The 19212-nt window shown below is 44.2% G+C and overlaps 2 protein-coding genes across 4 annotated transcripts; one reads left to right on the top strand and one right to left on the bottom strand.

Moving 5' to 3' along the window:
• Window positions 1-75: 75 nt before the first annotated feature.
• Window positions 76-10938, bottom strand: elk3 (ETS transcription factor ELK3). Of its 2 annotated transcripts, XM_069700105.1 has the most exons (6): window positions 10584-10938; window positions 8768-8858; window positions 5879-6114; window positions 5039-5776; window positions 3448-3570; window positions 76-1800 (listed from the first exon to the last, which is right to left on the bottom strand). In XM_069700105.1, the coding sequence occupies exons 3-6, from the start codon at window positions 6083-6085 to the stop codon at window positions 1705-1707; spliced, it is 1164 nt and encodes a 387-aa protein (XP_069556206.1). In that variant the 5' UTR covers window positions 6086-6114; window positions 8768-8858; window positions 10584-10938; the 3' UTR covers window positions 76-1704. The 2 variants fall into 2 exon arrangements, with proteins under 2 accessions (XP_069556206.1, XP_069556207.1); XM_069700106.1 differs by lacking the exon at window positions 8768-8858.
• On the top strand, window positions 10225-18724 carry hcfc2 (host cell factor C2). Of its 2 annotated transcripts, XM_069700100.1 has the most exons (18): window positions 10225-10246; window positions 11831-12142; window positions 12671-12819; window positions 12908-13068; window positions 13350-13552; window positions 13755-13839; window positions 13922-14025; window positions 14131-14361; window positions 14454-14663; window positions 14884-14948; window positions 15975-16089; window positions 16292-16342; window positions 16450-16505; window positions 16586-16720; window positions 16806-17003; window positions 17101-17398; window positions 17493-17565; window positions 17649-18723. In XM_069700100.1, exons 2-18 carry the CDS (start codon window positions 11977-11979, stop codon window positions 17656-17658), a joined length of 2310 nt encoding a protein of 769 aa, XP_069556201.1. In that variant the 5' UTR covers window positions 10225-10246; window positions 11831-11976; the 3' UTR covers window positions 17659-18723. The 2 variants fall into 2 exon arrangements, with proteins under 2 accessions (XP_069556201.1, XP_069556200.1); XM_069700099.1 differs by lacking the exon at window positions 10225-10246 and having other exon boundaries at window positions 11814-12142; window positions 16806-17006; window positions 17649-18724.
• The last annotated feature ends 488 nt before the right edge of the window (window positions 18725-19212 follow it).

Here is a 19212-nt window from a genome sequence, read left to right as displayed (position 1 = left end):
TAAACACTCTGTGCAGTCGTCGTTCTTTCAACGTTTAACTAAACTGGAGTAATTCACAAAGGTGATTCATTTAATTCCAACAAAAAAGAAAAAACAGTCAATTTTATTTTTAAAACTGCAGAAAACAAGCAAATCACTGAGAATACGCTTCCATTCATTTCTCTATAAAAATAACCAGGAGCCATTTTACAAAAAAAACTTTTGTGCAATTCTGACCTGGATTGTCTATTAAAGCTTAACACATTTACATAAATCTTACATTATAGGCACAGCTGGCACAAGGTTTAAAAGTACAGTGTATTAAAAAAAACAACAACAAAAAAAACAGGAAATTATACAGGAAACATACTTCCACATTTTAGCGCTCTGGCTAGCAGGTGCTCTGCTAGGAGTCGGTGAATGTTCCATCTCATGGGGTCACATGTTCGGCTCAAATAATCCACATCTGGACAAATTTCTATTGTGCAAAAAAATAAAAAAAAATAAAGGACGAGCAATAATCCCAAAGTTCTTCAACATCCGAACTGGTGATAGAAGGAGTAGAATTGGAAAACACAGTATGCCTTACTGGCCTCTAATTATCCAGTTATGCTCCCGTCATGGTCGTGAATTATTGAAGATTTTGGTAGATTTGCTATTTACTTTCTTGAATAAGATGAGGAGATTTTCACCATTTTCCCCGTGCTTTAAAAATGAAGCTACAACCCGTTGGCTTAGATTAGCATAACGACATGAAGCAGTCCAAAGATAACAAAACCTGCTCACCAGTACCTCTAATACTTCCTGGTTAATATGGCAATTAATAAGTATTATTATTACTGAGCCGTGAGCAGTGACTCGTGCATCCATGAGTTTGCCAGGCAACCCTCAGCAGAGTGCCCTTCAGTTCATTAGTGAACTTGTATGTGCAGGTAGTTTGATTTGTTACCTTTGGACGGAGCAAGGCGAGCTTGTTTTCTGCTTTCTTTATGCTGACATATGCCGACTGTCTCCCGACTGTAGCTTCATACATGAGAGGGCTGACAACCTTCTCGTGTAACATTTAGACTTATAAAAAAAAAAAACATTTCTGTGCTACACAACAAACATGTAAGAAGCTGTACTTGAATCTTTTTAAGAGAATTTTCTGCATTTGTGGAAAACAGAGTTTTCTGGCTCAGTGAGGTCGTGTTATCGCTTCAATCCTGACAAGTATTTCAGCGGGTTTCCTGCGGTTGAGTCAGATGTGTGGATATTGGAATCAGTCAAGCAGGAAGGGAAATAGAAAAAACATTAATCAAATTTCAACCAGTCTGTTTCACTGAAGTTTGAGACCAAGTGGCATGAAATGGGTTATAAAATGAGATGAGATGATCTCCACTCAGTTTCTTTGCATGTGAAAAAAAATTCATAGGTTTTGATCCTGAAAAAAGGAAACCGCCAATGGCAGATGTTAAGATTGAACTGTACTAAACATACAAAATAAATGTGTGATGTGAATACTCTTCTCGGAGAGCAACGCTTCAGAGTGAAGCTCCTGTTTCTTCTGTAATAAATACAGAGAAACAGCTCTCAGATCAAAGTGTAACTGCACTCAGAGGGAGTCCGAATCCTCTGTGGTTTCATCATTAGAGTTTAATGATTGTTGGTCCGGTTCCGATCCGTGCTGGTCTGTGCCACCTCGGCACACTTCGGCCCAGTTCTCTCCTGGAGCTCGGGTCGGCATCAGGACTTGTAGGAGCTGGAGGAGAGCAGCAGATGAGAGGGAGCGTCCAAACTGGGTAAAGGCAGAGGAATGGGTCCATTCAGCAGAGAGGGGAACTGCAGGGGGACGGCGAGAGTTAGACGTGGAAAACACACCGACGACGTTTCAGCCCAAAACACAACGATTCTTAGGAAATTTGATTATTTTGACTATTGCCATGGCAAAGTTTCAAGGAATCTGGTCAGATCCTTAGTTCAAGCACACAAAACTAGCATTCCTACATTCTTGGTTTTGAATAACTGAAAGTGTTCAAAATCATTGATCGTGTTATTGGCTTCTCCCGACGCAAACTTAGACATTTGATACTTTCCAGGGGCACGAAACGTCCGAATCACGGGGTCGATCCTTGAATTATTTCTCACTTTCAATAACATCGCGAGACAGGGAATTTTGTCGATGCCGTTAACCATTAAAATCGAATAAAGGGCAGTAACGTTCAACAGTGACAAACATAGCCCACCCTCTGAATACAATGACTCGGTAACCGATGCACATTCACGGGTACCAGTCGTTAAGAGGGAAGAAACTCCGCTCGAACAAAGAGAAGGATGGTAAAGTGACAGATGTTTTGAAGGCCTGCTGGTTTTTGTCCTAATATTCCCAATGGCCGGTACACCACAGTCAAGCACTCGGGCAGTGCTTTAAAAGGGGACTAATATGGTCACAATTGTAAATATATAAAATGTATAGTGGTTTTGGTGGCAGATTTGAATATCATTAAAGTCTGGACTATTGGTACTGACAGACGTCTGCCCTCTCACAGCACCTTTTTAAATATGGCAGCACACCAACGTTGTTAAGACCAGATCCTGTTCCCAGGTCAAAAATGCTGGCCATTATTTGGGAGTTGTGTGTGTGTGTGTGTGTGTGTGTGTGTGTGTGTGTCTGTGTGTGTGTGAGCTGTGATGGGTGGGAGGAGCTCTTCTCCCTTTCCCCCCCGAGCCAGCAGGAAGTTGCCCCCTTTTCTTGTCCACGCCAGAACGGAAACATCTGTAGCTTATTTTGAAACCTTGGCACACGGTGAATCACACAAACACACACACACACACGCACACACACACACACACACACACACACACACACACACACACACACACACACACACACACACACACACACACACACACACACACACACACACACACAGGGCTGTATGAAAACAACTGCAGAGGTAAATCTGCAGTGTGAAATGACTATAAAAGGCCTGCAGTTAGATGAGGGAGGGATTTGCTGTAAACGGAGGTTTAAAGGTAGAAAATCCATCTCCTCCAAGACTGCGTGTCGTTTCTACATGAAACCATTTGACCTTTTCCTCAACACATTTGACGTAATTACGCATGAGACTGTTTTCCACCGTGCAAGAGACAAAATCGGGATATAATTTGTGTGTGAGAGTTTATTTAGAAAAAGTCAGTGCTCCTTATTGCGCTTCTCTGTGACATCACAGTTTTAGCCCCTTCACTCATATGCCCACAGATTATCTCTCTTGCCGTACAGTTCAGTCCGATGGTTCATCATTCAAGCCAGTTTATGTCCAACACACTCGGCCTTCAGCTACTCGTGGTGTCTGATGTAGATTTGGGTTACGGCATGGGCTCAGGGTGGAGGCAGGTTTTGGGTTAGTTGAACCTCGCAGGGCTTTAGGAAACGCCAAGTCAGTGAACGTCCAGGCAGGCACGGAAAGACAAATAAACGAGTGTTACCTGGAAGAGGGGTGCGTGGCTCTGCAGATGGGCGGGGCTCAGGGGTCCCACTGGACTCATGCTGGACCAGAAATGGATATTGGAGAGCAGAGGGCTGGGAGCGAGCAGCAGACCAGACGGAGTCTACACAGACAAAAAAAACAAACAAATGAAACGTCAGGGGAGAAACACAGAGGAGGAGATGATGGTGTTTGTTCTGGCAACACGTCCAGAGAGCCGCTCAGAGTCGGTCGTGTCGTGAAGTCTCACCCGGAGCTCAAAGCCAAGTCTGCCCTCTGGTGAACTCGCATCCACCAGACAGACCGACTTGGCAGGCGCCTCTTTCCAGGTCAGGAAGTTCCACTCATACACAATTCATGACTTCTATTTTCTGTCCAGTCTTTCTTCTGTCTCTCATATTTAACGTAGATTCATTTTACATTTCTACAGAAGCAGCAACTAAAAGCTGAAGGAACAACAGCTTATTCAATACCTTTGCGTTTACCTTCTCAGGTACAACCACGGAGTATTTTCTCTTTTCAACCCTGTTTTGTTTTAGCAATGACAGCTATTTACCTGAATCTGCTCAAAGGCAGGGAAATCTTTGAAAGTGTCCTGGTGTGTTCTGGTAGCCTCGAGGTCCAAGGTGCTGTCCTACTTTGCATCCAGCGGGAGACCTTTGGTTTCAAGTACATTTTCTAATCTCTCTCCCCGTTATTTCCTGTCATGTCTCTGTGACTGGCTGTCTATTGAAAACAAAATGTTTGAAATCTGTTTTTCATGGCAGGAAGTTATCTCAAACTCTTCCTGTGAACAGACACAGAGTTGTGCTTTGGTCATATCTCACTGGCTGCCATTAGTCCCTGATCAGTGTCATCATTTCTCTGCCTCAGATGTCCTTTGTTAGCACAAATTGCTGATGAAAATCGATTTATGATGTTTGTTTTAGATCAATTAGTGATGTTCGGTTCCACTAAGCTGTTTTCTCGGGATCAGTTTATGGTGCATGATTCTACGGTTTTTTTTCTCTAGTTCTGCGGTTGCATTGAGTTTTCAGACCCATCGAAGAGCAGCAACCACCATGAGCCGGTTTCAGGTGGGTAACGGGGACTTTTATTTGGATTATGATCCGAATTAAAAAAGAGGAGGACCAAATCTGGAAAACATTTCTGAGGAAGGTTGCTGTGGTTGATGTTGAGCTTGTAGATGTGAAAACCAACCACATGAGCATATTGAGTAATGGATGAATGGTTTAGCCTACACTTTAATTTTCCGTCGGTGATGTACACACAGCAGCGTACCATTACTCAGTCTGGATATGAGCGTCAGCTGGAAGCCTGAATATAGTCAGACTGTCCTGGTTTGGTCAGCGTGTTGTTGCCAGTGAATCAGGAGCTTCAGGAACATATGGCTTCACTTATGAACCTCCTCCCTCCCTCGCCTCCTCCTTTCTTTCCGCTCACCTCTTTCCATCTCCTCCCTGTCTGACTTTCCTCATCCAAACTCTCTTTTTTCCCTCCTTCTCTCCGTAACTCTGCGTCTCTCTCCTGACCTATTTCCTGTGCTGCGTTTGCGGAGGCACTAGTGTGTGTACAGGGGCGTCATGTTGTACCTGTGCGGTGCGGAAAGCAGGAGTCAGGGACCCTGATGGAAGTGCCGGGCTGTTGAGGGCGATGGAGACGAGGTCACTTCCTGTCAGGAGGAGAGAAGGGGCGGAGATTTCCAAGCCTTTGGGTTTCCTGCCTTTCAAAGGCTTGCTGTTGACCAGTCCCCTCCTCTCCGGCGTTGTTGTGCTCTGTGACCTCTCCCTCTCCCTCTCCCTCTGACCAGACGACAGGTTCAGAGGTTGAGCGTTGGGCTCTGACTCATCAGTGTCTGTGCTCCGGCCACGCCCCCTCACCCATGTGTGGGCGGGGCTTTGCGGTGGGGAGGAGGAGGAGGAGCAGGAGGTAGAGCGGACCAGCCCGGGAGACAGCCTGGAGGAGTGGGAGCTCTCGGTCGAGGATGGGGGTGGAGTGGAGGAGAGGGAGGAGTGGCCGCGGTTGGTTATGAATCGGATGACGGAGGAGCTGTCGTCATGGCGATCGGACCTGGGCTCTGTCTTGATTGGCCGGTGGCCTTCCAAGGAGAGCTGCAGGGAGCTGACGGTGAAGGAGGAGTACAGGCCAGAGTGGAGGTACTGGTTCCTCTCACCTCCATCCTCATCCTCAGCCTCAGGTTCAGATGTCGTCCCCCCGCCTTCCTCGCTGCTGCGACCCGACTCCACCACCGCAGGGTCCATCTTCAGAATCTCAGGGAACGACACGAATTTGTAGACAAACTTTTGACCGATCACCTTCTTGATGATGTTCTGCAGAAGAACAAAGAAATTCGTTTTTATTTCAAACACATTTCAGGACATCAAACCACTGAGACGGTTGTGTTGTATAGTTTCAATGTGTCTGCTGCGTACTTTGTCGTAGTAGTAGCGCAGCGCTCTGCTCAGCTTGTCGTAGTTCATGTTGGTCTTGTTCTTGCGCAGCCCCCACAGCTTGGCCACTTCCTCCGATTTGAGCAGTTTGAACTCGCCGTCGTTGGATGTCCAGCAGATGAGATGCTTGTGGCTTTGGTCGAGCAGCAGCTGCAGCAGGAACTGCCAGAGTGTGATGGAGCTCTCCATGACGGGGCGACACCAGAGACACGGGCGATCTGCAGTGAAGAAGCAGGACTGAATAAAAGCAGGTCAACCAACACACAAGTGTGTCAATCTTTTTGGCTTGTATCAACAGGATTGCTTCACAGCACAAATTAGAGTGTCACATGGCAACTGTTGGTGGAGGAAAAAGAAGAATCTTTTCCGAAATGGGTAATCAAGCAGCATTGGTTCATTTTTTTGGAGGACACGTGGGGGGAACTGAACAAGCGGTAAACACAACGCTGACATATTATAACCTTAAATCAACATTATGAAAGTGTTTCATCTTAAAATGAAAACTTCAAAATCATATCGGGATCTATACAGGGGTCTCTTCTTGCTCTCTGTATCTTGGGTTGAGGATGTCTGAGACTGAAGGAGCTTCAAGCAGCTCCTTCAGCGGCAGACTGCTGCACTGTCAGTGCAGGACAGAGCGCTGCCGCAGGTCGTTTGTCCCGACGGCTGTCAGACTGTTCGACACCAGCCTAAAATAATGTTTTACTGTATTTCATTTCATAGCACCTGACACTTTCCATTCATCCCAAGCTGTATTTTTGTTGTTGTTGGTGTGTGTAGTTTGTGGGTGTGGGTGTATTTATTGATTGGTCTTCATTTTTCAAAAAAATTCTACTTCTCTATCTTATTTTATTGTATACGCATTTGTAATTTTTTTCTTATTGTGCGCACCTTTTTTTTTTTTTTTTTTCCCCTAACTGTGTTTCTATACTGCTGTGATGACTAAATTTCCCCACTGTGGGATTAATAAAGTCTAAACTCGAAGTCCAAGTCTGATCTCCCAGGAGAAGCGTGTAACACTTTACCACCACACCCCCGATTATGTTTTTGTGCGCTTTGTGTTTAGACAGTGGTGTAGGTGCCCAGTCACAAATAAATACCACTTCTTGCATGACAGGTCTTTAAAAGGTTGTCATGGCTAGCAAGTTTGCAAACCAATTTCCAGTTTCTGGTGAACTGGTGAATGTAAGTCAAATATAAAGTGTCCTTTTAACTGTATTTTGGCTCACATAGGAGGGGAATATCGGTCTCTGCTGCAGCTACGTGCTCTACTGCCGAGTAGGTTCATCACTTTTTCTGTGGGTAACAGCTGCAGCATTCTGCTTTGATGAGAGCGGTGAGACGGAATCAAAACTAAAAAGTTACAGGCTGTAAAATAAAAACAAAGCTGTAAGCTAAAAGACCCTACAATGCTGAGTTGGCTGAGATGAACTGCACAGTTCAGAGTGATAAGTCTCTGTGGATTCGTCAATAACGCTTTCCACATTCGACACATTTCCTGGATTCAGGATTATCATACAAATATTGATCAGTGAAACTTTATAATTGACAGTTAAAGGTAATAATAAACAGTATACTTCGGCTGTGTACATGAAACCTGATGTATATGTTGATGTCCCAGAAAGCTGTCTCTATTAATGTAGTTAAGAGTTAAACCGCAACTCAGAAAAACAAGTCAATAAATAGTGAAAAAAATGATAAAATAACTGTATAGATTATCAAATATGTCCTTAAATTTAGATAATTTCTCAGCCTCCTAGACTGTTAAGGGACTCAGACGTCGCAGGAGACATAAAAAGAAGGAAGGAAAAAAAGGAGGGTCGCTGACGTCAGCAGAAATGGCACGCTGATCCTTCCTCTGATACAAGCTCCACCAAAAACCACAAGCACACAGCGCTGGCCCTTCAACTCATCTTTACTCAGAATTTGGTCTCTCACTAATGGAGTAGTCTCATACTTTTACAAATTCATTTTAGAACGTAAACAATCAGCCCATCCTTTAAATAATAGACTTATAATAGACTCATCTTCCTTAAATATAGTTATCAGCTGACAGCAACACTTTAATCTAGAAATAAGGACCATATGACCCATTATGAATTTAGAGATTTCACTTATTTATGATTTTTTTTAAATTTTTTAAATGGAAATCAGTCCCTGATTTGATTGTTTTTGCTTTAATTCTGAATCAGGAACCTTTATACACATCATCAAGAGGTGATGGCCATTTGAAAAATCATTTTGATGAGCAAAATGTATTATATTGGTAAATTAATTCCCTCGCTGTGGTGACTTAACAGCACAAATTTTCATTATGGAGAAAGCCACTCTGTTTTTTAAAAGAAATTGACTTTGTATTTTTGTTTGGGATACTTTGTAATTCATTCACTTTTAATTGGCGTGTACTATACGGATCCTGTGTGGCTGCATGTACTAGTTTGTGTTTTTGCTCCTTCTGACCCTCACACAAGTTGTGAACAGACACAGGAAGTGTGCATAATAAGGTGTTGCGGAAGACGAATCATCTGTGTGATCATTTCTGAAAAGATAGATGTCATTTGACCCGCGTTTGCTTTTGCGTTAACCTAACAAAACAAATTTAAAAGGCTAAAATTATATTTATTTGTTAGCTAGTAACTAAGAAAGCTCATTTGTAATCCTGATTGTTTTTCAAAATCTGATAATGTGCCAACGTACTTCTTGTTCTTTCACATATATATGCTATCTGACATTGTGGGTGTGTGTGATAGGAGAGAAAGAGAGAGCGGTCCATATGCTGGCTGGTTTTTTTAGACGTTTCCATGGCGACAAAGCAGGATGTGGTCAATGACCTTCTGCCAAGACAAGCATGGGTCTAACCGACGTGTTTACCTGGAAGCCACTGACTGTCTGTGAGTGTCTGCCTGTCTGTTTCCGTCTCCTCTCTCAGGCCAGTCCCTTTACACCGTGCCGCAGAAGCACACTATATGTACGGTGACAAGAAAAACAACCGATAACTCATTATAGCGAGATGAAATTTGCAGCCATGACAATATGACAGAGAAGACTTTACAGTTTGCATCAGAAATCCCCATGGTAACCACATCTGCCTCTTTAACGCTGGAGGTGTAAACATGTTCATCACAACCAGAACTGATGGTTACTCTGACTGTGTTCATAACAACATATTGTAAAATTTCACCACAACAATCCACCACCAACTCCATCTAGAAATACAGTATACATATTTATCTTTGTGTCTCTCTTAAAGGAAACCAACCAGCAGTACGTGCGTGTGCGTGTGCGTGTGTGTGTGTGTGTGTGTGTGTGTGTGTGTGTGTGTGTGTGTGTGTGTGTGTGTGCACGTGCGTGTGCGTGTGTGTGTGTGTGTGTGAGGCGGGGAAATTTGGTACAAACAATGACCCGTCATCATGAACGCACACAACCAGCCATATTGTCGCTTCCTATTTCCTGCATGGGGTTGTGTGTGTGTGTGAGGTGATGTCTGTCTGACTGTCTAAACGAGGACTTCCTGTCATTCAGCTTCAGGGGCGTGATTCCCCGGTGAAAGGCCTCCACTCTCCAGGACTTCCTGTCACCGGGGACACACACTATCTGTCATTTGTATAAAGTTCTGTTATTTTTAACATTGAACAGATGTTCACCACCTAAACACACACACACACACATGCAGATGTACATCAACAACATGTGGGGAATACATACATGTCCTGATGTCAGACTCTGATCGATGCTGACTTTCTGACGTTTTACTCTTGACAAATCTGGACTGGGGAGAAGCTAAGCAGCAGGAAATGCTGATTTATGGAATTTCAGAATAAAAGTAGTCTGATGCACTGCTCCTCTGTGTCACAAGTTGAAGTTTACTGTACTAACTCTCTCTCTCTCTCCTAGTTGAAGCTCACAAGCCATGGATGACCAACACATAAATGTAAATTTATCGGACACCCATTCTGTCTTCTGGAAACGCTTCATCTAGCGGAAACAAACCAACCCAAAAGCCACACATCCATCTCGTTTCTCCAGTCGTTTTATTTCTTATTTTTGGAAGTATGTCACTGTGTGTGTGTGTGTGTGTGTGTGTGTGTGTGTGTGTGTGTGTGTGTGTGTGTGTGTGTGTGTGTGTGTGTGTGTGTGTGTGTGTGTGTGTGTGTGTGTGGAGAAGGAGTGGGGGTTCTGCTGGAACTCAAATGGTTCTTTGTTTTGCACCAGTGACTCATTTTCAAGATGTTGTCTGCTGCCAGCTTCAATCCGGAAGCGCATGGCAATTAGTCTGCGCGGCCCAGACAAACCAGAAAGTCTACTACTTCATTTTTAAAGGAGCCACAGCGGATTTTTCCACAGCAGCTGGTACACTAAACTCATTTTATAATTATTTATTTTTAAATCTAGCTTCCCAAAGCGGAGTGTTGTTTGTTTCACTGTTTGTTTCGAAGTGGGAAGCGCTTAATGCGCAATTTAACACTTTTACGCACAGCTTTAACCCATTTTACGCACAGATTTAACAGTTTACGCGCGGCTTTTAACCGAGTTTTCAAGTTGACAGTGAGTATTTGACCGTTATAAGGTTTCAACAAATACACCAATAGATGATGTAAGTCCGCTTCTGTCTCTCCATTACGCAAAAGTTCGCACACACATAGGCTAACTTCAGAAAGTTGTCGATGGAAGGAAACATGGCACCTACCCAGATGTGGACGGCCGCTGCTCCTCTGTCCGTCTGCCCGTGCGTGATGTGTGCGTTCGTTTCTTAAAACGGTGTGTCTGTCTTGTGTTGGGGCTCCATGCTGCTGCTGCCCCGCTGTCTGAAAGCGGATCCGCAGCTTTTCTCTCTCCTGCCTCAGAGCAGGAAGTCGGGACGCGCAGACGGAGAGCGGGCGCACTTCCTCTGGCGCAGTATTCCCGTCTGAGTAAACACACACACACACACACACACACACACACACACACACACACACACACACACACACACACACACACACACACACACACACACACACACACACACACACACTCCGATCACGGGACAAAGCCACGCATAATATGGACACAAACTTTCACTTAACAATATTCAATTCAATAGCCTTCAGGCTGACAAGTTCCTATTATTTCTCTCTCTCTCTCTCTCTCTCTCTCTCTCACACACACACACACACACACACACACACACACACACGCGCGCGCGCGCGCACACGCACGCACAGACAATTATTGTAATTCTGACTGCACGAGCCAACTGACAACTAACGTCACCCTCTTCCTGCTCAGCGGGAGGGGTTCCTGTTCCTACACACACACACACACACACACACACACACACACACACACACACACACACACACACACACACACACACACACACACACACACACACGGTCAGGTTTTGGACTGTCGGAAACTTATAAAATGTTGGCCAATCTCTGATTCCACTTTGACAAAATGCAGTAGTCTGTAGGCTATTGTAAAAAATTAAAAAAAAAAAAAAAAAAAACTTTCTGAAGGTGGACACACTTTAGCTGCATAAAATTAGAAATACAAATTAAATTACTAATTTGCTGATTTTCTTTGAGATTTTTTTGCTTCTTTTTCTTTTTCTTTTACGCAACTCTGTCATCCTTCTTTGGCTTTCTGTTCTCATAACAATTTAAACATGTTTTATTTTCTGCAGTACATAAAAACAAATTAAATTAACTTTAAGGCCAACCACAACCAGCTGAAAGGAACGGGACTTTCAAAGATGATTAAATATGACACGATGGTGCAAGCTTTTGAATCATAGAACAGAGAAGGTGGATTGAACCTTTCTCTGTCTTTTCACTCATTTTATATGTTGTCAAAATGAATCATCAGAAAGTCATAATCAAACATGTACAACCACCACGTTGTTAAATTGAGCTATTTAACTACTTTACTTCCCCCCCCCTCCCCTCACAGTTTTGATACTCCATCCCCAATAAAAACATCAGAGTGAGACATCAGTATGTTTCCATATCTGTGTAAGGACTTCCGGATGCCCCCTTCGCCCCGCCCACATCTTTGAAGCGTCAACACCGCCAAACTTCAGGCTCCCCAACGGGAAGATGAGCACCGGCGAAGAGGAGCCGCAGTGGAGGAAAGTTAACTCCGTCACAGGAGTAACACCGCGGTCCAGACACGGCCACCGAGCGGCTGCGATCCGGGAATTAATCATTGTTTTCGGTGGTGGAAACGAAGGGATCGCGGAGGACGTCCATGTTTACAACACTGGTACGCTAACGTTAGCGGCTAATGTTTTTAGCATGCTCCATCGGGAAACGACGAGTCCTCTTTTTCAGAAAAAAACACATTACAGAATTGCTTCGGCCACCGTCCTTCCGGTTTGTTGTTGTAAACTATCCACCAACCCGAGCTTGAGGGTGTTACGTCAGCTGACGAGCTTCACTATGTTGTTATACGACTTAGTTGCTGGCTGGTTTTGAAGGCTGCATTTTTAGTGAAGTGACGTCACTCTCTGAACTCAGACTGATGTTTCTGTTCTGTTATTTTTCTTTTACTCACTTTTGTCTTCACATCAACATTAATGATGACTGTTTAATCAAATATCTAACGATGTAAATATTTCGTGAAAGCACCAATAAACATCTCTATAATATCGTCACAGTGTAAATATTGAGGTATTTTTGTCAAACATAATGTGATATTTGATCTTTTCCATATCGCCCAGCTGTAAATGCATAAAATATCTTCAAGCCACCCGTCAACGTGACGCCTAATGACGTCGGCCCTTTCTTCCAGTCTCAAAGCAATGGTTTCTACCTGCGGTGAGGGGGGACATCCCACCAGGCTGTGCTGCTCACGGCTTTGTCTGTGAAGGCACCCGAATACTGGTCTTCGGCGGCATGGTTGAGTTTGGGAGGTACACCAACAGCCTCTATGAACTTCAGGTAGTGCCGTCCCTTTCCTTCAGTGGGAATTCAAACCCTAACGATGTTACGTAGATCGTTTTTTAGATTTATGTGTTTTGCTCTTTAGGCGAGTCGCTGGCTGTGGAAGAAGCTGAAGCCGAGGGCTCCCAGAAACGGCTCGCCTCCGTGCCCTCGGATTGGACACAGCTTTACTCTTGTGGGTAATAAGTGTTATCTGTTTGGAGGGCTGGCCAATGATAGCGAGGAACCCAACGGCAATGTACCAAGGTACCGTCTAAACTGCTCTCTATACATTCAGGACAGGGAGAATTTGCAAACTAGTTTGTTCACGCAGGACTTTTCAGGGTTGTAGATAAACAAGGTTGCAGAAGGTGAGGTGAGTTTGTTTCTGTTTGATGAGGGTGTGGCGAGGTCAGAAAGTACACCCGTGTTTGATTTGGGTTTACTGAACACATGAGTTATTATTCATGAATTACTGACCTGTTTGTGAGACAGTTGTCACCCAGCTTCTCACTGTTCACAGAGAGTTTGACTATTTCTCATTTTAGATATATGGGCGACTTCTATGAGCTGGAGCTGCAGTCGGTATCGGGGGCAAGAGGCTGGAACATCCCAGAGACGAAGGGTGGCGGTCCCTCCGCACGCGAGTCCCACACCTCAGTTGCCTACACTGGCCTCGGTTCCCCGAAGCTCTACATCTTTGGAGGGATGCAAGGATGCCGACTGGATGACCTGTGGCAGCTGGATCTTGGTAGGACGCATCTTTCTTTTGCAGATTATTGACTATCTGCAAGTTTCTGAAATGAAAACAGAACATTTGCATCCTTTAAAGGCCAGATTGTCTTGCATGCAAAACTGTGGTCGGCTTATTTGCATGTCTGCACGTCTGTCTTTGAATGAAGAGCAGCAATTTGGAGTATTTATACTTCTCTTTATCTTTCTCTCTCCTTCAGACACGATGGTTTGGTCAACACCTGAAACAAGGGGTTCCACACCTCTTCCCAGAAGCCTTCACTCTGCCAGTGTCATCGGAAACAAGTAAAGGATTCTTAAATCTATGTATCAAATGTGCTAAAGATGTCTAGTTTGACAAAATCACAGTGTGTTCATCTGTCTGCAGGATGTATGTTTTTGGTGGCTGGATTCCTGTTCCTGAGTCAGACAAACACATCGCCTCAGGAACCGAATGGGTCTGCACCAACTCCTTGAGTGTACTCAACTTAGGTCAGTGCGTCTCACTGAAAATGTCGTTGGAATTGCTCGTTTAATATTGGACCCATGTGTTGGCCGCGTCAGCGAGTTCACTGTTTCCTTCCTCTCCTCTCACAGACACGATGAGCTGGCAGAATCTCGGCCCAGAGCAGCAGGATGATCTGGAGTCCCAGCTGCAGAGCCAGGGACCACAGAGTGACGACCCATATGCCTGCAGGCCCAGAGCCAGGGCCGGCCACTGCACCACCACCGTCGGCTCCAGGATTTACATTTGGAGCGGCCGCGACGGATACCGCAAGAGCTGGAACTACCAGGTCTGCTGCAAGGACCTGTGGTACCTGGAGACAGGTGAGAAACAGAAGGCCGGGTGGAGACGGTAAAGGTCAGCACTAAGAAACAAACAAAAACAACTTGTATAATGTCCTCCACTCTGCCCTCAGATCAACCAGCGATCCCAGAGCCAGTGTTACTCATCAAATCCACAGTCAGCATGCTCCATGTGGCGTGGCGCCCCCTGGCTGCAGCAGACTGCTACGTCCTCCAAGTCCAGCCTGTGTATCCTCCCAGCACTGCAGTCAGAGGTCCAGTTACCACAGCAGTCGATCCAACCGGAACAGATGGACAGAACGGGAAGGATAAACACGCTGCTGGTGAGGAGAGCGCAGACGTTCAGTCACATCGTCACTTTTTCAAACGTTTCATGACGTTAGAAGAAACGTTTTCTCTGTAGATCTGATGGATGTTTGTAGAGAGAACCGGAGGATGCTGCGAATATTTAGCATCAACTTCAGCGCTGTTAGGTACACGTGGAGATATAATGATGGAGAACAGACATTTCTGTAACATTTCCTGTCGCTCTCTTTTTCTCAGGAGTTCAATCACTACAACAACAAAGTGAAGGAAAGACTAATCGAGACAAGAAAGCATCAGCTCAGGTAGGTGCACCTTCATAATGTACTTAAATCTGTAAATAAAGCTTGTTATGTGTGCATGCACCCATGTTGTCGTAGCAGACCAAAGATAGATATGTCAGTACTATTATTTAGATCATATCTAACATGGATGTGCATTTTGAAAATGCTATTGGATATTTACTGGGAACTATTCAACTCTTATATTGCATTTGTCTGCTCTGTGTTTTGCTCTAAAACAATTGTGCATAGTTGTTAAGATATTCTAACCTTGCAGGGTTTACACTTCTTTTTTTTTTTGTATGGACTTCCACACTTTTTGAAGGCTGCAGTAGTCTTTGATTGTTTCTCCTGTTTCCACTATAATGTCTAAAGTAACAGCGTAACACGTTCTTCTCCTGTTGCTTAATTGCAAAAGGCTTTTAGGTGAATTGCCGCCACCTTCTGGTGTTACTACCAGACACCAGTAAAAACAAGCCCTTTAACAGATGTTCTCGCCTACAGTATCCTAACAAATGGTAAATGGTCTGTACTTGTATAGCACTTTATCACCTTTCGGTCTCAAAGCGCTTTAACATGGTTTTCCCATTCACCCACTCACACACTAATGAGACAGATCACCGTGCAAGGTGCCGCCATCAGGAGAACATTCACACACTGATGGTACAACATTGGGAGCAACTTAGGGTTCAGTGTCTTGCTCAAGGACACTTGAGGCATGTGGACAGGAGGAGCTGGGGATCGAACCACCGACCTTCCGATTAGTGTTCAACCCACTCTACCGTCTGAGCTACAGCCTTCCTACGAACAAAGAAAAACCAGCCACTACAGTAATGAATGAATAAACTTCCTCCAGGTTTAGCAACGTTTAAAGTTAGTAATGTGGCATAGTGAAGAAATACTGTCAGGTAACAATTAATAAAGTAGTTTGGGGAGGAAATAAGACTGAGTTTGATGTCAACCATATTATCCAGATGTAATGAAGCGTTGTTTGGGATTCGGCTTAGAACAAAAAGATCTCGTGCTTAAATGTTCTCCTTTGTTTTTCAGGATGCTTTAACGCAGCAGGACGCTTCAGTAAAATCTTCAAATGGCTCAGCAAAAACTCAAATGGAGGGAGGGAGGAGAGCTGCCAGAGACCTGGAAGACGACTCAAAACGCTGCAGTGAGTTGTGTTGTCATGTCATCGCTGCTTGAATTCTGGTTTACCCACAATGATCTCTAACATTTGACTGTAAGACGCAATAAAAGCAGTGTTGGTTCTGTTTTCAGAAAGATGTCTGTTTTCACACTCCTGCAGCCGTGCAGTCTCAACAGTCTCCTCCACAGCTTTGATTTTAAACCCTCTCTCTCTGTATTTGTTGTAGCAGCTGAACAGGAGACATCAGAGGTCAGCAGCTCCACTCAGCACCAGTCAGGTAACAACGATGTTCAAGCTCGAACATCATTGTTAGAACAGACTGCAGGAGGCTGAGGATTTTAAAATGAGAAGTTCACGTGTTGTTTTCTCTTCTGATTTTTACAGACAAACAAGCAGATTCATCTGAAAAGAGCTCAGATTTGTACGCCCACGCAGATCAGGTCAGATCCACCTCTGAACAGTGATGATCAGCTCTCACACTCGGCCTGTTCTAAACTAACATTATAAACCGCCACCTCAGCAGAATCCAGGAGCGGCAACGTGGTTTGATGTCGGTGTGTTCAGAGCACTCTTCTCTGAGGTCAGCCACTACTTTCTACCTGCTGACGGTGACCAGGTGACGTCAGTCAGCAGCAGGCCTGCAAACACGAGAGAGGTAAACACCACACATCCTGGCTGTTTCTTTATTCAGTTACTCCTCCAGCTCACTCAGACATGAATTCTCTTTGCTTTCTCACCAGCCCTTCCCTCAGCGGAAGCTGCCGGGGCCTCAGGACTACCAGGGCAGGGAGAAGCAGGAGCTGAGTCCAGGTCAGACCTACAGGTTCAGAGTTGCAGGCGTCAACTGCTTCGGCCAGGGAGACTTCAGCCCAGTCAGCGAGTTCAAGACCTGCCAGCCGGGCTTCCCCGGAGCGCCCTCTGCTGTCAAGATTACCAAGGTGGCAGCTGTAACGAGGACATGTAGACACAGAGAAAGGAAATATTATCGATTGCCTCGGGATCTTGTGGAATAATAGTTTTCTTCTATCTGCGTAGGCCAACGATTCGGTCCACATCACGTGGGAGGCTCCGGCGTCTCTGTCAGGCCGGATCCTGGAGTACTCCATGTACATGGCGGTGAGGAAGAGCCGCCCCAGCAGCTCAGAGCGACCCGGTCAGATGGCCTTTATCAGGATATATCGCGGCACCAAGACTTCCTGCTCAGTCAGCTCCGCCCACCTGGACAACGCCCACATCGACCGCTCCGCCTCCAACCGGCCAGCCGTCGTCTTCCGCATCGCTGCTAAGAACGAGCAGGGTTACGGCCCGGCGACGCAGATCCGCTGGATTCAAGGTATAGGAGCTTTTTTTTTTTTTTTTTACTGCTCATGATCCACATTCAAATGTTTTTGTGAACACACACGGACTTCCTCTCTCTTTCTTTTTAGATCCCACTAAATTGAAAGCGCCTGCATCCAAAACAGACAGAAGTGCTGACGCCGACCAGGACGCTGCTGACAGGTGGCCACATGAAAGTCTCATGTTTTCATCTCTGTGGACGTGGACTTGTCTAATTTTTTTTTTCATTTCATGTCTTCTTGCAGCTCCAGCTGAAACTATTTGGACCAGTGACATCAGGTCGGAGGGCAAAAGACTGTTCACTCAGGAAGGTGGCAAAACGCGCCGATCAAATGTTGTATATTTTCTAAACAGTTTGGTTAATTTATTTTTTATGTATTTAATTCTTACTCTGTAAATAGATTTACAATTTCACATGACTTTTAACCATTTGGCTATTTTAGTTAACATATATTTTGTTAAATATTGATATATAATATGATGTAGACCAAACTACAAATATCTTCTGAGATTTATACTTTATTGCCCACTTCAGTGTTTTATATGAATGAACCACAGGTAAGACGTGACCTCAGTAATCTTGACTATAGGAGTTGTATCACCGTTTGGTTGAAGACCTTCGCTAATGTGTGTAATCATTGTACACTGCCTCATAGCACTGCAAACATCTATATCCATTACACGCCTGTATCACTACTGTTGGTTTTTATTTTTATTTTCATGACTCATTAGATCCTTTAACTCACTGGATCATCATCAGTCCACTTACTAGCAAACTAATCTGATATCATTTTTGACTTTTAAAAAATAAGCACGATTTCAATGGTTGATTTTAAATTAATAAGAATAACTCGTGGTACCAAAAGATGCAATAAATGTAAAAGCAAAGTTAAAAACACCACAGATAACAGTACTGCCCTCTTATTTAGGACTCATTTATTGGGCTGGAAGTGTTATTTTTCATTTTCGCCTCTTCCATCATGTCTGGACTCTTCAACTGGTGCGGCGTGAACAACACGGACACATCGCCATCCATCCGTCTCACATCACTGACACCATTGCTTCACTGTTTTTACTCCTCTTCATTTCCTTGCATGTACTCTCATCCATAGGACCGACATTTATACGAGTGTGAGCTCTCAAACAAAACTATCTTTAATGTCCCGAAGAGGAAATTCACAGCATCATATTCGAGCCACAGACGATCACTTAGGATGCTGGAGGGGCGTTTTAGGGGGAAATTTGTTCTCGTTGGGGTCAGAGTGGGAAAACAGGAACCAGGAAAAACAACAATGTTTGCATTCTGCTTTTTTTAAAAATTTTTTTAAATTGCACAGAATTTGCAATGCAAATCACTGGTGGAAAAGTTTCTGGATATTAGTGGGTCGGTTGAAGCTGAATCTTTTGTCAGTGTTCAAGTGTTGGACCTTTAATGGGGAGCATTTAGATACAGATAGTAGACGAGATCATTGGGAACCGCAAACACCACTACGATCTGAGTGTTTGTACTGATGTATTGTTGGGTTCAGTGTTCAGGCTGTTAAATGAAGAGGTTTCCTGTTTGTTAATTCAAAGCACAGTAATGATAACAGTGGCAAATATTCGAGCTGCAATCATTAGTTCATCAATTCAATTATATGTCAGCTATTTTTTTATTATTTTTTTTTTTACCACCGATTAATAATTTTAAGTCACGTTTTAATGACAAGAAATGCTCAAATAATGTGTTTTGGTTGTAAACTGTTGGTCAAATCCAAACAAGAAATGACAAAAGAAACACTTTTAAAGACCCAACAGATACACGATTAC

The sequence above is a fragment of the Brachyistius frenatus genome, unplaced genomic scaffold, assembly GCF_029030835.1.
Source record: "Brachyistius frenatus isolate BFR_SWC_R1_liver_20210118 unplaced genomic scaffold, ASM2903083v1 Contig_32, whole genome shotgun sequence".
Classification (NCBI taxonomy): Eukaryota; Metazoa; Chordata; class Actinopteri; family Embiotocidae; genus Brachyistius; species Brachyistius frenatus.
This window is presented reverse-complemented; position numbering and strand designations above follow the sequence as displayed.